We start from the raw sequence: 15977 nt of genomic DNA on the forward strand, positions 1-15977 counted from the left end.
TCCCTTGATCATTATGTAGTGTCCTTCCTTGTCTCTTGTAACATTCTTTACTTTAAAGTCCATTTTATCTGATATGAGTATTGCTACTCCAGCTCTCTTTTGATTTCCATATGCATGGAGTATCTTTTTCTATCCCCTCACTTTCAGTCTGTATGTGTCCCTAGGTCTGAAATGGGTCTCTTGTAGGCAGCATATATATGGGTCTTGTTTTTATATCCTGTTCAGCAAGCCTGTGTCTTTTGGTTGGAGCATTTAATGCATTCACTTTTAAGATAATTATCGATATGTATGTTCCTATGACCATTTTCTTAATTGTTTTGGGTTTGTTTTTGTAGGTCCTTTTCTTGTGTTTCCCACTTAGAGAAGTTCCTTTAGCATTTGCTGTAGAGCTGGTTTGGTGGTGCTGAATTCTCTTATGTTTTGCTTGTCTGTAAAGCTTTTGATTTCTCCATTGAATCTGAATGAGATCCTTGCCTGGTAAAGTAATCTTGGTTGTAGGTTCTTCCCTTTCATCATTTTAAGTATATCATGCCACTCCCTTCTGACTTGTAGAGTTTCTGCTGAGAAATCAGTTAACCTTATGGGAGTTCCCTTGTATGTTATTTGTCATTTTCCCCTGTTGCTTTCAATAATTTTTCTTTGTCTTTAATTTTTGCCACTTTGATTACTATGTGTCTCAGCATATTTCTCCTTGGGTTTATCCTGTATGGGACTCTCTGCGCTTCCTGGACTTGAGTGGCTATTTCCTTTCCCATGTTAGGGAAGTTTTTGACTATAATCTCTTCAGATATTTTCTCGGGTCCTTTCTCTCTCTCTTCACCTTCTGGGACCCCTATAATGCGAATGTTGTTGCATCTAATGTTGTTCCCAAGGTCTCTTAGGCTCTCTTCATTTCTTTTCATTATTTTTTCTTTATTCTGTTCTGCAGCAGTGAATTCCACCATTCTGTCTTCCAGGTCACTTACCTGTTCTTCTGCCTCAGTTATTCTGCTATTGATTCCTTCTAGTGTAGTTTTCATTTCAGTTATTATATTGTTCATCTATATTTGTTTGTTCCTTAATTCTTCTAGGTCTTTGTTAAACATTTCTTGAATCTTCTCGGTCTTTGCCTCCATTCTTTTTCTGAGGTCCTGGGTCATCTTCAGTATCATTATTCTGAATTCTTTTTCTGGAAGGTTGCCTATCTCCACTTCATTTAGTTGTTTTTCTGGGGTTTTATCTTGTTCCTTCATCTGGTACATAGCCCTCTGCCTTTTCATCTTGTCTATCTATCTGTGAATGTGGTTTTTGTTCCACAGGCTGCAGGATTGTAATTCTTTTTGCTTCTGCTGTTTGTCTTCTGGTGGATGAGGCTATCTAAGAGGCTTGTGTAAGTTTCCTGATGGGAGGGACTGGTGGTAGGTAGAGCTGGCTGTTGCTGTGGTGAGCAGAGCTCAGTAAAACTTTAATCGACTTGACTGCTGATGAGTGGGGCTGGGTTCTCTCCCTGTTGGTTGTTTGGCCTGTGGGCTCTTTGGTGGGGCTAATGGCAGATTCTGGGAGGGCTCACGCCAAGGAGTACTTCCCAGAACTTCTGCTGCCAGTGTCCTTGTCTCCACGGTGAGCCACAGCCATCCCCCGCCTCTGCAGAAGACCCTCCAACACTAGCAGGTAGGTCTGGTTCAGTCTCCCCTGGGTTCACTGCTCCTGCCTCTGGGTCCCATGTGCACACTGCTTTGTGTGTGCCTTCAAGAGTGGAGTCTCTGTTTCCCCCAGTCCTTTCCAAGTCCTGCAGTCAAATCCCTCTAGCCTTCAAAGTCTGATTCTCTTGAAATTCCTCCTCCCATTGCTGAACCCCCAGGTTGGGAAGCCTGATGTAGGGCTCCGAACCTTCACTCCAGTGGGTGGACTTCTGTGGTATAAGTGTTCTCCAGTCTGTGCATCACCCACCCAGCAGTTATGGGATTTGATTTTGCTGTGATTGCACCCCTCCTACCATCCCATTGAGGCTTTCCTTTGTCCTTGGATGTGGGGTATCTTTTTTGGTGAGTTCCAGTGTCTTCCTGTCAGTGATTGTCCAGCAGCTAGTTGTGATTCTGGTGTTCTCACAAGAGGGAGTGAAATCACCTCCTTCTACTCCGGCATCTTGGTTCAGGCTCCCCTTGTTTTTCTTAACAGATGCTAAAAGTCCAGGAAATCACAGAGACACCCTTTGGGGACTGTATACATGTTAATATAGGGAAGGGAGACCATTTTGGAGCTATTTTGGTATTTGCTTTCTACAAATGTATATACGCTAAATGTTTTTCTTGATCTTAAATCCCTCTCCCAGGATCCATATCTGTATTTCCACCTGTCCTTTAAAGGCCCTTTGTCTTGACCTGCAGGTATTTCTAACATTTAATAGGCCCAGAACTAAACTCATTGCCCTCAGCTCCCAAACTTGCATTCTTGATTTCAGCTTTCTTGTTCCCTATCGACTGGCTCTTAAACAGTAAGAAATGCATTTTACATCATGACTCACAGTGCACACATACCTATGTACATGCACAGATATAACATGAATAAAAGTTGAATAAAATGTTGCTTCATAAAAACAACATGCATCTTTACTGGGTCTGTTACCCTCTTACATCTTCTCTTGGATTTCATCTTCTGAAAAATGCTGATATCAACACTCTAAATGAAATTTACTGTCCTCCAGTGGGTCATGTGACCTGCAGTTTGTGACAACTTGAAAGAGAGATAAAATGCAGTCAGTCTTCATGCATTCAGTATCTGGCCCTAGCCTCCCATCCCATAACCCAGCCAACAGTAAAGCCCACGAAACTTCACGCTGTTACCCAGACACACCATTCATTCGTTCCTTCATTCATTCAACATTTACTGTGTGCATGTTTGGTACCAGGCTATGGTAGGCACTAGGGATCCAGAGATAAATGTCATGGTCTCTACTTGGAGGCCCATGGTCCGGTGGAGAGACAGATGAGTGATCTAACGCTTATGAGGCAGTGAGTGGTCCTATAATGGAAGTCTGCACAAAGCCCTCAGAGAACACAGAGATCACAGCAGGTAACTTGGACCAGAGAGTCCAGGAAGTCTTTCAGGAAAAGGTGACCCATGAAGCTAGAAACAGAGGTAGGAGTTAACCTGGCCAGTGGAGACAGGGCATTCCAGAAGAGGAAACCACCTTGGGAAGGCATGGGGGCAGGAGCATCATGAGAACTTAAACAACGGAGTTTTTTGTTTTTGCGGTACGCGGGCCTCTCACTGTAGTGGCCTCTCCTGGTGCGGAGCACAGGCTCTGGACACGCAGGCCCAGCGTCCATGGCCCACGGGCCCAGCCGCTCCGTGGCATGTGGGATCCTCCCGGACTGGGGCACGAACCCGTGTCCCCTGCGTCGACAGGCAGACTCCCAACCACCGTGCCACCAGGGAAGCCCGGAAAGCTCTTTTGATGGAAGAATGGAGAGGGATAAGCTCCGGCTCTAGAGCACACACACTCCCCGACAGGCCGCGGGCAGGGTTGCTTTATAGGGCGGGGCAGCGGGGGGGAAGAGGCAGAGCTCTTGAGGGGTGGGCGGGGCTGCACGGCTCAGGCTCCAGATCATCGCGGTGCTGGGCGCAGCCGCTCTGCACACAGCCCGCCACCGCCATCTTGAATCGCGTCGTTCCGTGTTCGGCACTTCTGCTCACGGTCCCGAGCCGAGGTGTCGGCAGGGGGGTTCTGCACCAGGAACTCTGGGCCGAAGGGGTGGTGTGAGGCCTCTGCCCGTGGCTCCCTGTGAGCAAGTGAAACTAGACGAAGCGCCAAGGCGAAGAAAAAAGGTTAGACTTTATTTCATTACCTAGATACTATTTTTATTCCCTGGGAATTGTTAATGGGCTCTGCCAGTGACAGTTATATCTTTAGGGGACTTTACAGTTTACTGTTACATTTATTTTATTTTTATTTTTTTTGCGGTATGCGGGCGTCTCTCTGCTGTGGCCTCTCCCGTTGCGGAGCACAGGCTCCGGACGCGCAGGCTCAGCAGCCATGGCTCACGGGCCCAGCCGCTCCGCGGCACGTGGGATCTTCCCGGACCGGGGCACGAACCCGTGTCCCCTGCATCGGCAGGCGGACTCTCAACCACTGCGCCACCAGGGAAGCCCAAGATTATTTTAATATAGCCTTTCCTTATAACCAGAATACTCAGCTGTCCCTCCCCTTGGGCACCCCCCCCCCCACACTTTCTTTACTTGGCCAACCATCACTCTGTGTTCCTTCTCCCACTGAAAAATCCTCTCCCTGGCAACTTTTCCCCGCCCCCAGGTAGCCTGAAGCACACCCTGCCTTGGGCTCTTGCCCCGTTCTCCTCACACTTCTGAGAGAGCTCTTCTTATGTCGAAGGCAGCTCATCACCGTCCCACTCCTCTGTCTCACCAGAGTAGGAGCCAGCGTCTCAAGGCAGAGCCCAGTCTCATCCTTCTGTCTTCTGTGATGAACACAGTAAATGTTAACTGAGTGCAGAGATGAACCAGCAAAGGGACAGGGAGACATACAAGCCACGGGCACAGGTTTAAGGCGAAGCAGCTTAAATGAACACATAGAGGACTTTTTCGCATATCACAGCATGTTGTTTCAAGACTGAGGGTGACCTCAGATATTAGAAGCCTGCTTTTTTACAGATATGGGGACCACACTTTAAATGTTGAGGCACACATTTTACATGTTGAGATGTAATTATCTTCTGCACTGTTTTTTTGTTTTTTGGTGTTTTTTTGCAAAAGATAATTTTTGACTTTTAAAGAGTACCTCTTTTTCCTTCTAACTTCCAAGTATCTTGGTAGTGGAATTTCTTAGTTATTAATACAAAGGAAAATCTGACATCAGAGGCAATACACACCCACTTTCCCTAGTGCATAAGTAGCCTATCATCTCTAACCATACATTTAACCCAAATTCTTTCCCAAAAAGGCTTTTACAGGAAGCAACATTGACTTCTAATTCTTCTTTTCCTTTGCCTACTTTCTATTTCCTGTGCAAATGGCCTAGGAGTTGTTGACAGGAGAATAATTTGAGGTGTGGAATCTCATCAGTCAATGCTATAATAACTCAAAAAAAGTCTGATGTATTTTTTCTTTGCAGGTAATTTTTATGGGATGGCCATAGTATTTGATAATTACTTTGAAACAGAACACTGGATCTGGATGAGGATAGTGCCTTTGAAAAAGCTTTGTTAACATAAACATTGTAGAAACAGGTACAGTCAGGGTATCAATCATACTTTTACTAGGAGTGAGAGAACAAGTTTCGTGTTCTGGCTGGACTTTTCATTGTTTATAAAACCTTAGAGGGTCTATTTCATACGTGATGGATTTGTCATGATCAAGATGTGATTTTGAGCTGAGAGTTTCTCCCTTTAGTTGCTAAAGTTTAATAATGTCAAACCCCTTTGTCCTTCATGCAGAATTCAGTGGGAGCTCAAAAGAGGAGCATCCCCCAGATGAGCTGTTTGCTGCCCGCACACCTGACTATCTCCCTCTCTTGAAATAATGATCAGAATTAGTGGAAAGAAAGGAGGACATGCCTTTTGCAGAGACACTGTTGTCACAGTTGTTTATGTCAGGCTTGTCTTTGTCTCTTTTCCTATCTTACAACTCTTGGAGCCCTCTCTCACCTATCGCCTTCCATCCCCACCTAGCCCATCAATAGTGTGACCTTGTTTATGTAGATCTGCCTGTTAATATTAGTGTTAATTAGTGCTTGCAAGAACTGTATTGTCTGATCCCCTGAACACTGTGTTCACGCCCAGTGTGTCAGTGAATTCCGTGTTTCAGTGAGGAACGTAATACATGTGTTTATTAACCCTGATTCGCCAGAGCAGGAAGCAGTAAGTGAGTCACTTGCTGTATGTGTGCCCCGCCTTGCCTTCACAGCCCTGTACCCGCTAGGAAGTCTATGCATAAAGAGCCAGAGCTCTGTATTTCCTTATTGCCTAGTAGTATCTGCTAATCCTCAGAGATGAGTGAACAGGTGTCATTTCCCCCCATGATGTCTGCCATTCCTCCAGTTTTGCCAGCTTCTGGCTTTATCTCTTCCCCTTTCTAACTCATTTGACTGCCATATTGGTCCATCATAGTCTGAGTTACAGCATTTGGCACTGACCCCCAGATCAGGGAATCCCTATGGAAAAAGTGGGTGGGCTGGATTCTCCTCCATTGCCGGCACCTCCTTGACCTGACCCCATTTTCTGTGGGTGCTTTGAATAGTATCTCATCCTTACATAGTGCTTACTGCATACCAGGTAGTATTCTCCCACAGATGAAAAAGGTGCTGTTACCATCACGCCTAGTTTACAAAGGAGGAAATTAAAGCTCGATGAAGTCCCATGGCTAGTAAGTAGGGGATCAGAGGAGTCTGTCTCCATGATCTGGGCTCTTAAACCTTTCATCTCCACTGTTCTCCATCAGTGATTTACCATGATCATTGAGTATAATAGCAATAGATGATGGAACTGAAAATTCGAATAAAGTGTGCTCGTTATACGTGAATCGGAATTGCCTTTTAATGCCTTTGACCAGATCAAACATTGTGGGGATAGAAAAGTAGATGCGGAAAGAAGCTGGAAGTATGGATAGAGAAAGACAGTGTAGGGAGAACAGTATTTGGGGATGAGGAAACTATATATCATGTGACTAAAGATGTTAACTCTAACAAATAGTATGGCCGGTGAAGAATGTGAGCATCCCAAGCTGTCTGTTCTGCTTCTTTGAAACATTCTGATGCCCAGACAGAGGATGTGGGGGAAGAAATAACAGAATTCTTAGAACTGTTAAATGATGACACGTCTGATACTAGAATGAAGGATAAAAGCTCATGAAAGAATCATGAGGGACACATACATACTTTATTCAGTTCCATGAAGATGACAGCTCATTCTTTGAGTCGTAAGCCTGCTAACTAAGTTTGGAGTTGATAAAATGCAGCAGATTTAACTTGTCTTACTGCATTTAGCTGCATTTGTTAAAACACAGACATTCGACTTGGGTGGCTCTTTAGCTGGGTTTGTTTTACTGAAATAAAATCCCTGGCACACGATAATGGGAAGAAAAATCCAGAGTTTCATCATATGCAGTGTACTGTTTTCTGCACTGGAGAATCTTGAGTGCTTTGGAAATAATAAGTCTGTTTCCACAATTTCCTGCTCTCCACTAGGTTCTTGGAACGCCAAATGAGGACACGTGGCCTGGAGTTCATTCTTTACCACATTTTAAGCCAGGTATGTTTCACTAATTACAAATGACTAAGTGCTTCTGATATGAAAAGGGTGAATATATAAATATTCCCCCTCGAGCTAATATATTACCTGGGAAAATTCTGGTTACTTTTGCCATTGTGTATTCAACCTCTTATTGGAGTTGTCCTTTGGTTTTCACAGTTTTATTTGTTGGCAAAGATAAACTGAATGACAACCCTCGTGAGAGTTTTTCACCGTATGTTCTTCGTTTGATTTGACTGGCTAACCTTGAAGTAACCTTTCATTTCATCATCAGTTAGACTAGCATCCATGTCTATAAAGACTTTAAATCAAGCTACTATAATCCATCTGTGTGACTTCTAGTAATAATACTAGGGAAAGTATTACCTTGTAAAAAGGAAAAATCATATTTTTATTTATTTTTTAAAACTCTAGTAATACATGATCAATTAATTTGAGTTTAAACATATAAAATGTTCTGTATGTTCAACATTCCATCTTTTTTAATTTTAAATATTTAAACCCCTAAACCAGAAAATCTGAGGGAAAATGCAGAACTTTTATATAAAATAAGTTGTCACTTTTTTCTTACCAGTAGGTGGCAGTCAAGAAACTTTCAGTTTTAATAATTACGCTTAATGGAAGAAGAATCTCAAAATGGGCTATTTAATTTTTATAGGAGGGATGAAAGGTTTGGAATTTAATAAAAATTAGTGGAATGAATTATTGTAAAATAATCTTTTTGTTTTTTCTTGTTTACAAAACATGGATTATAAAATGCAGACCTACCATTAAATTACTGAAACGGATTTTATGGAAGGTCTAATAGTCCATTATTTTATGAGGGAAAAGAGCTATGAATAATTACTGTTACAGGATCCAAGTGTATTCTTTTTCTCCCCTTCCTCTTTTGGGGGACCATCAGGAATAAGTTATCAATCCCAAAGAATGACTGAGTTTAGAAACTGTTGTTACTCTTAATATTTTTCTTCTGAAAGTACACCATGTGCTGAGAATTCTTTTATTTTCTTTGGCTGCCCCAAGGACCCTTTGCACTTTTACTGAAAATTCTAAATAACTTCTATGTTATGAAACACTATAGATACTTAATTTAAGATGGATTTTTTTTTCTTTTTCTTTTTTTTAACTAAACAAGAAGCATCCTCTAAGTGCTCTCACTAATGGATTTTAAGTGAGAACACAGTTCTTTATAAACGTTCCAGGTGTGGGTTCATAAAGAAGCCTAACTTCCTCATGTTAATATCTAAAAATCTTAAGTCTTAGGGAAATAAAGCAGAGGAGACTATGAAAAGGGTGTAAATGAATAAAGTTGATGCAGAAAGGAACAATTAAGATAGTCATTTGGCCCACCAAGTTTCTAGAGGAGAAAACATGGAGTATTTGGTTTATTTTAGTGTGAATAGAGTTTATCTTAATAAGCAACACACAAAAGCATTTTTAAATGTGTCTGGAAAGTACTATGATGTAATGCAAATTGAACTAACAGATTGGGAACTTCATGAGATCAGAGACTGTGACTAGTATGTATTTTGGTTCAATGACTGTCTGCTGCTCTGAATTTTATTGAATGTTTAAAACACATTATGTGACTCTTCTGGTAGGCATATATAAATTAGGGTGTGTATATATATATATATATATATATATATCTATAAAAGGTATTAATATTATGTACAAGTGCAACCACAGACACATAATATATAAACGGTAATGGGGGTCCAAAAGAATAACGTGTTTAGATGAATGTAAGGCATGGGTGCTGACTAGCAAAAAAGATACTCCAGGCAGTGCTTGGTGCTTGTGGATGAGAGTAGATGTGATAAACGCTTCCTGAGTTGCCCTGAGAGGAGTCAAGGAGAGGCAGGATAATAGACTGAGGCAAAGGGAGCAAATCTACGAGCCTTTTCATGCAGCACTTAAGCAGACCCATCAGGGGAGTGCTGGGGAAGAAGATACACGTTCCCAGAGGAGAAAATATTAGTGCCAGGGTCCACCTGTCCCACCCCACTTTCCACCTCCTTATTCTACCCCCAAAGAGTGCCTTAGAAAGTCTGAGGGAAAAGAAGAAAGTCTGAGCCATGAGGACATACTTTTTTTGCTTTGCTTGATAGACTTCATTTTTTAAGAGCAGTTTTAGGTTCATAGCAAAACTGAGCAGAAGGTGCAGAGATTTCCCATACATCCCCTGCCCTGACACATGTGCAGCCTCCCCCGTTATCAACATCCGCCACCAGAGTGGTACATTCGTTACAGTTTGATGAACTTAAGCTGCCACATCATTATCACCCAAAGTCCATAGTTTACGTTAGGATTCGTTCTTGGTGTTGCACATTCTACGGTCTGTACAAAGTATAATGACATTTATCCACCATTACAGTATCACACAGAGTAGCATCACTGCCCTAAAAGTCCTCTGTGTTCTGCCTGTTTATCCCTCCCTCTTCCCTAAGCCCTGGCAACCACTAATCTTTTTACTGTCTCCATAGTTTTGCCTTTTCCAGAAAGTCATATAATTGGAATCATCTGAAAAGGATGTTGCCTTTTCAGATTGGCTTCCTTCATTTACTAATATGCATTTAAGGTTCCTCCAGGTCTTTTCATGGCTTGATAGCTCATTTCTTTTTACCACTGAATAATATTCCATTGTCTGGATGCGCCGCTGTTTATGTATCCATTCACGTACTGAAGGACATCTTGATTGTTCCAAGTTTGGGCATTTATGGATAAAAATGCTCTAAACATCACTGGCACTGGGTTTCAACTCTTTTGGGTAAACACCAAGGAGTGTGATGGGAAAAATTATACTTTGTCCAGTTTTTGAATAGATAATAAATTTAAGCAATTCAGAATATCAAACCGTATAAAAAAGGAGCACAGTACAAAGCCTCCCCACCCTGTCTGCCACCTGCCTACTTCCCCAGAACAATTGCCCCAACCACAGGCCCCCACTTATTAGTTTCTCTTATGTTTCTTTCCTCTGTGTAAATGTAAGAAATTATGAATATATATTTTCATATTTCCCATATTAAAAACAATTTGGGGTCTTGCTTTTCTCATTAATGCATCCTGTAGGTCCTCTCATGTCACTGTATAGAGGAGGCCAGTGTGGCTTCCCTCTTTTCCTGCAGCCACATTGTTTTACATTGTATGGATTTAACCTGTCCCTACTTATGGACATTTGGGTTGTTTCCAGTGTTTTTGCCATTATAAATATTATAACCCGTATACACACACATGAATATGCGCATCACATCTGTACAAGTATATCTGAAGGATAAATTACCAGAAGTAGGGTTGAAGAATTAATAAGTATACAGTGACCCTTGAACAGCACGGGTTGAGCTGTATGGATCCATCATACGTGGACTTTTTACATTAATACCCACTACAGTACTCCATGGCGGTTGATTGAATCAGGGATGTGGAACCACAGATACCAAGTACAGACTATAAATCATAGGCAGATTTTCGACTGCAGAAGAGTCAACGCCCCTACCTCCTGTGTTGTTCAGGGGTCAACTGTATACAATTATACTTTTGAACACTTCTGTCAAATTGTTGTCCAAAAGGATGGTACCAGTTGGCTCTGTTACCAGCAATACATGAGAACGCTTCTTCTCCACTCCACGCTTCTTCTCCACTCCAAGCTTTTCAATTTTGCCTGTTAGGTGACAAAAAAAATCTTAATATAATTTTAATTTACATGCTTCTTTTATGACGAGGCTGAGCATCTTTTCATGTGTTTCAGGATCACTTGTATTTCCTTTTCTGTGAGCAACTAATATCTTTTGCCAATTTACAGTAGAGTTACGTGTCATTTGTCATATTCTTACTAATTTCTAGGGGTTCTTTATATATTAGAGAAAGTATCATTTTTCTATAAACAGGTTTTGCTTCTCTGGAATTTTAAAAATGACTGTTTCTAATTTTTAAGGAATTTTGAAAGTAATCCTCACTCTCATATCTTACTAGTCTGGTTTAACTTGTTTTGCCTCAAGAGAAAAAAATTCTGTGTTGGCTTAGAACAATTGTTAAGATTTTAAAAGAACAACTAGATAACAACTGGGATTGATTCTTTAGAATTTAGCCTGTATGTGTCCTCTTCTGCACTTATATTTATGCTAACACAAAAGTCCTTAACTTCAGCTTATTCCCATAGCAACCAGGCAGCTGGGACAGGCCACAGCTGCATAAAATAAATAAATATATGTGTAACACACACATGCGCACGTACACACACATGTGTGTGTTACATATAATAAGAAATCTAACCTTGGGAGCTGCCACTTCCCCATCATTTACTTCTATTTAAATTTCTCTCAAAAGAAGTGGGAAATGGGTCTGTGTCTTCTTTGAACCTGATTGCCTTCTCACTTCTTTTTCCTCACCCTCAGGTTCTGTGGTTTATGGTCTCAAAATTAGGGGTCTCTCGCTCTCTCCCTCCCCCCCTCTCTAGTCCCTCTCTGTCCTTCCTTCCCCCTCTTTCCCCCTTCTCCCCACCTCTCATACTAGAGTGTCTCCTCCTATCACTATCCTCAGGATGCTTGCTGTGGGCCAGCCTCGGAGGTGAAAGGTGACACCGTGGTATTCTTAGCACTTCAGTAATTCTGTCACCTTCGATGAGATTCATCACAGGCCAAACCCCATTCTCTATCAAAAAGTAAGAGTCTACTGCAAAATTACTACATTTTCCCTTTCACTTGTTTCATAATGACTCACTACTGGGATGCTTTTGCGTAATGCCCTCTGCTCCATTTCCTTCTGGGATGGGAAGAGCCTTCCCTGTGTGACTCCCAGGACCACTTTGCCCTGCCTGCTTTGCCCTCGGCTACTTTATGTCAACAGAGGCCACATGGCTCATGAAGTGGTGCTTGAAATTCTTTGTTATAAGACAGACTTCTTAGCATTAATATTTTTTAAAAACACATCTTGGGTATGTATTGGAGGGGTTGTTTGGGATTTGTAGAATTGTGGTCGCCCCAGATCAGGGCAGAATATAGGTAGGCATTTGAGGTTCTCCAGACTAGTAGAATCAGGGTGAGGGACTGAGAATTCTGAGAAGATTTTGCAGTTTCCTACTGTCAAGGAAAACCATTGGGCTGCTTGAGCTGGGAGTAAGAGCGGTGTTTTGGTTGTGCGGTAACTATTTAAGCAAATTGAACATTAGAGCCGGAAGAAGTTCCAGAGGGCATATAGCCCTGCTCAGTCCTTTGTAAGGCTAGGAACCTGAGGTCAGAGATGTTAAAGGACTTCCCCAAAGTCAGTGTCAGAGATGAAAGTAGATCCCAGGAGGTCTCCCTGGTTTCAGTTCAGTGCCCTTTTTTTGCAGCATGAATCACGGATGATCATGCTACTGCATCTGTATTACAATTTCTCGTTGACCTTCTTCTAATGAACAGTTTACTGACAATTAGTCTATCAAGAAAGTAGCAAAAAAGTAGGAAGGATCTGAGTTCTGTACTTAGTAAAACATGGACCCATAAACATCACTTTGTATGAAATACTTTGGCCCCGAAATAACATGTGGAGTCCATGTATGAAGCTTTTTTCATCTCTTAAATGCTTCCAACAAAAGGGGCATTGAACAACTATTTAATGACCAGTTGTTATTCAGGAGTTCAGAAAAGGAAGGCACTGTAAAATTCAGGGAGAGAAAAATGTTGCTAGACAGGAAGCAATTAAAAGTAATGAAATTTAGACTGAAATAATTCTATTTTTCCCAAATCAAGCAAGGGAACAGAGTATTTCTAAAGTGATGATATTATTCTGAAGAGAAAGTTATCTAATCCAAAAAGCAGTTTGATTAAGGAAAGTTTGTTAAAGTCAGAATTTCTTGCAACGAATTTGCTGTTGGAGGCAAATTGCAAAAAGGGAGTATTTTAAACATTCTGTGCCCCAAACTAAGCTCACAGACACACTGATCTTGAAGGCAACATATAAGTATGGACTTAGTTGTACTCAGACTCTGTAATGAGGTGAAAAACTTCTCCTCAATTCCAGCTATTCACAGGCCTAACTGAGGCCCCCAAACTAAGTAGATTCAGACTTCTTAATTCCAGAGGGAAGATGTAAATTTTTTCAGAATACCACGATGGGACTTCCCTGGTGGCACAGTGGTTAAGAATCCACCTGACAATGCAGGGGACACGGGCTCGAGCCCTGGTCCAGGAAGATCTCACATGCTGCAGAGCAACTAAGCCCATGCGCCACAACTACTGATCCTGCGCTCTAGGGCCCGTGAGCCACAACTACTGAACCCACGAGTCACAACTACTGAACCCGTGTGCCACAACTGCCGAAGCCCACGTGCCCTAGAGCCCATGCTCCACAACAAGAGAAGCCACCGCAATGAGAAGCCCACACACCACAACTAAGAGTAGCCCCCGCTTGCCGCAGCTAGAGAAAGTCCACGCACAGCAACAAAGACCCAACGCAGCCAAAAAAATTAAAAAAAAATTTTTTTTAATTAAAAAGAAACAGAATACCATGATGATAACACCTTACGTTTTATGTTGTATTTTATTATTTACAAAGCATTTCAACATATTATCTCAGTTGGTATTTAGAATAACTCTTGAGTTATTATAATGTTATTGTCCTAATACTGTTCTCCCAATTTACGGACAAGGAAACTGGGAGACTGAGGCTTGGAGAGATTGTGTGGCTTGTCCAAGGCCACATCTGCAGTATGTAGCGGAGCCCAAACGCAAACCCAGGCCTGCAGTCCCTGGCCTGCTATTCTTACGGATGCCTGCCACTCTTACGGATGCCTGCCATTCTTACGGATGCCTGCCAGTCTCTTTAAGAGAGCTTCCCCGTCTGCAAACATAGGAGTATGATGAGGGAGAATTGTCAGCCTCTTCTCAGCCCTGCCTGGTGGCATCTTGGAAAAGATCTCTATATATCTTCTTGTAGGTACCAGAACCCACCCTCCACCTGCTAAATATGGGTATCTTCTTTGAAACTGTGCTTCCAGTAAATTGTCCACTCCAAACACCGTCTGTGGGTGTTTAGTTTTAAATGTACAGTCCTTGGTACATATTATGGGAATTGCCCAGTTCCATGATTTGCACACCAGAGGAGATCTGAACCTGTAGCCTTTGTTCACACTCTGGACTTCCCCTAGTCTGTTAGAAGGTGATGGAAAAACTGCGGAAGCAGTAGAAATTGTTTGGTGGGATGTTCAGTGCAGGGCGGTTGAGAGGAGGGTGGTTTCGTGCCATGATGTTGCCCTGCACAGACCACGCCTGCTGTCAGGAGACACCTGTGGACATGCAGGGCCATCTTCCTTCCTCTTCCAGAGCATCCTGTCTGCTCCCTCCAGCTCATGGAACTCCTGTGGATGTTAAATGAGAGAATCCATTTTTACATCCTCTTCATTACTTTTTACATACTTATACTTTACCTATTTTTAAGAAGATTTGAGCTGGCTGTGTAATTGGTATAAAAGTGCTTTTAAACTGTTAGGGGCATGTAACATACAAAGTAATATTTTGTACCATTTATACTGTGTCCTCTGCCCGGTGTTTTCTTTCCCACTTTATGCTTTACCTCAAGAATCTTTTTATATGTCTTTTTTTTTTTTTTTTTTTTTGAGCGATTGATAGCAAATGTAACGGTCATGGGTAACATCTGAATGTACAAGGGTGTAACTATGTGATGGTTATAAAAATCGACTTGAAAAATTAATCTGCAAATATATGGCCCTTATCTCAGATTTTATTGCTAAAAACCTTATGGGTCTGCCTGTCCCAAGGCTCAGGACATTTAGAGCTCTCTCCCCCAAACATCAACCACCACCTTCTTCAACTCTGCCATTCTTCATCCTACCAGTAAATGCCACTCCAGTCACATAGTGAAAAAGCCAGTTAATTAGTAAATTTATAATAAGTGAACTTTATAGAGCAGAGGAAGTTAAAACAACGTTAAGCGTGACAAGAAGGTCAGGCTGTCTAGACTTTCATACTTTCTGATTGTGGCAATCATGCTGGGGGTCACTGCTGGCTGAGAGCAGGGGAGAAAATGCTGGAGTTGAGTGGCCACGTTTCAAGCAGCAGGAACCATGCGCCAGATACTCTCATGAGCTCAGATTCTTAATAAGTACTCGCTAGGTGGCAGGCAGCATTGTAGATGCTGAAGACACAGTCGTGAACAAAGCAGATAAACCCGTTGCTTATGGGGCTTCCGTGCTAGAGGGGGGAGACAAATAGTAGACAAATTACAAATCAGTGTGGCTGGAGAAGCTGACCACGGACAGAGCAGCAGGGGTGGGTCACTGAAAGTCAAGGTGAAGAGCTAGGATTTTATCTGAAGTGCGAAAGGAATCAATGGAGGGTTTTTGAGTGGGGGAGGAAATTGATGTTTTGTTTGCAAAGGGACCTACTGTCTACAAAAAGTCACAGACCTATTTCAGAGATGGTAAGGGGCTTCATCTCAAGTGTGAACTCCTCTTGGTTGGTAGTTTCTGCCCACAGCTCTGGGCTGAGAAGGGTCTGTAATAGCAAGTCCTGGCTCAGGGGAAATTATTCTCACACCAGTTAACAGTGATGCCATAGACATGGGGCATAGGTTTTTCCCAACAGGTCCATAACCGACCAAGGATTTGATATGCAAAAAGTCATACATATAGCCAACGCTATAAAATAAAAATTTTAAATGGCCAAAAATCATGATGAAAAATAATAATTCAGCTCTTCCCCAGTGGGCAGACCTATGGGGGAGATATCTTTATAAATT

At 42.1% G+C, this 15977-nt stretch overlaps 1 protein-coding gene across 3 annotated transcripts in view; it reads left to right on the plus strand.

Annotated features, from left to right (window-relative positions):
• The window catches only part of CDK14 (cyclin dependent kinase 14), a 595562-nt gene that overhangs the window by 450592 nt on the left and 128993 nt on the right, over positions 1 to 15977 (plus strand). For all 3 annotated transcript variants that reach the window (XM_032642400.1, XM_032642402.1, XM_032642401.1), the window contains one exon: positions 7178 to 7241. In XM_032642400.1, the coding sequence (XP_032498291.1) occupies positions 7178 to 7241 (64 nt within the window). The remainder of the gene's footprint in view (positions 1 to 7177; positions 7242 to 15977) is intronic.

The sequence above is a fragment of the Phocoena sinus genome, chromosome 9 (genome assembly GCF_008692025.1).
Source record: "Phocoena sinus isolate mPhoSin1 chromosome 9, mPhoSin1.pri, whole genome shotgun sequence".
Classification (NCBI taxonomy): Eukaryota; Metazoa; Chordata; class Mammalia; order Artiodactyla; family Phocoenidae; genus Phocoena; species Phocoena sinus.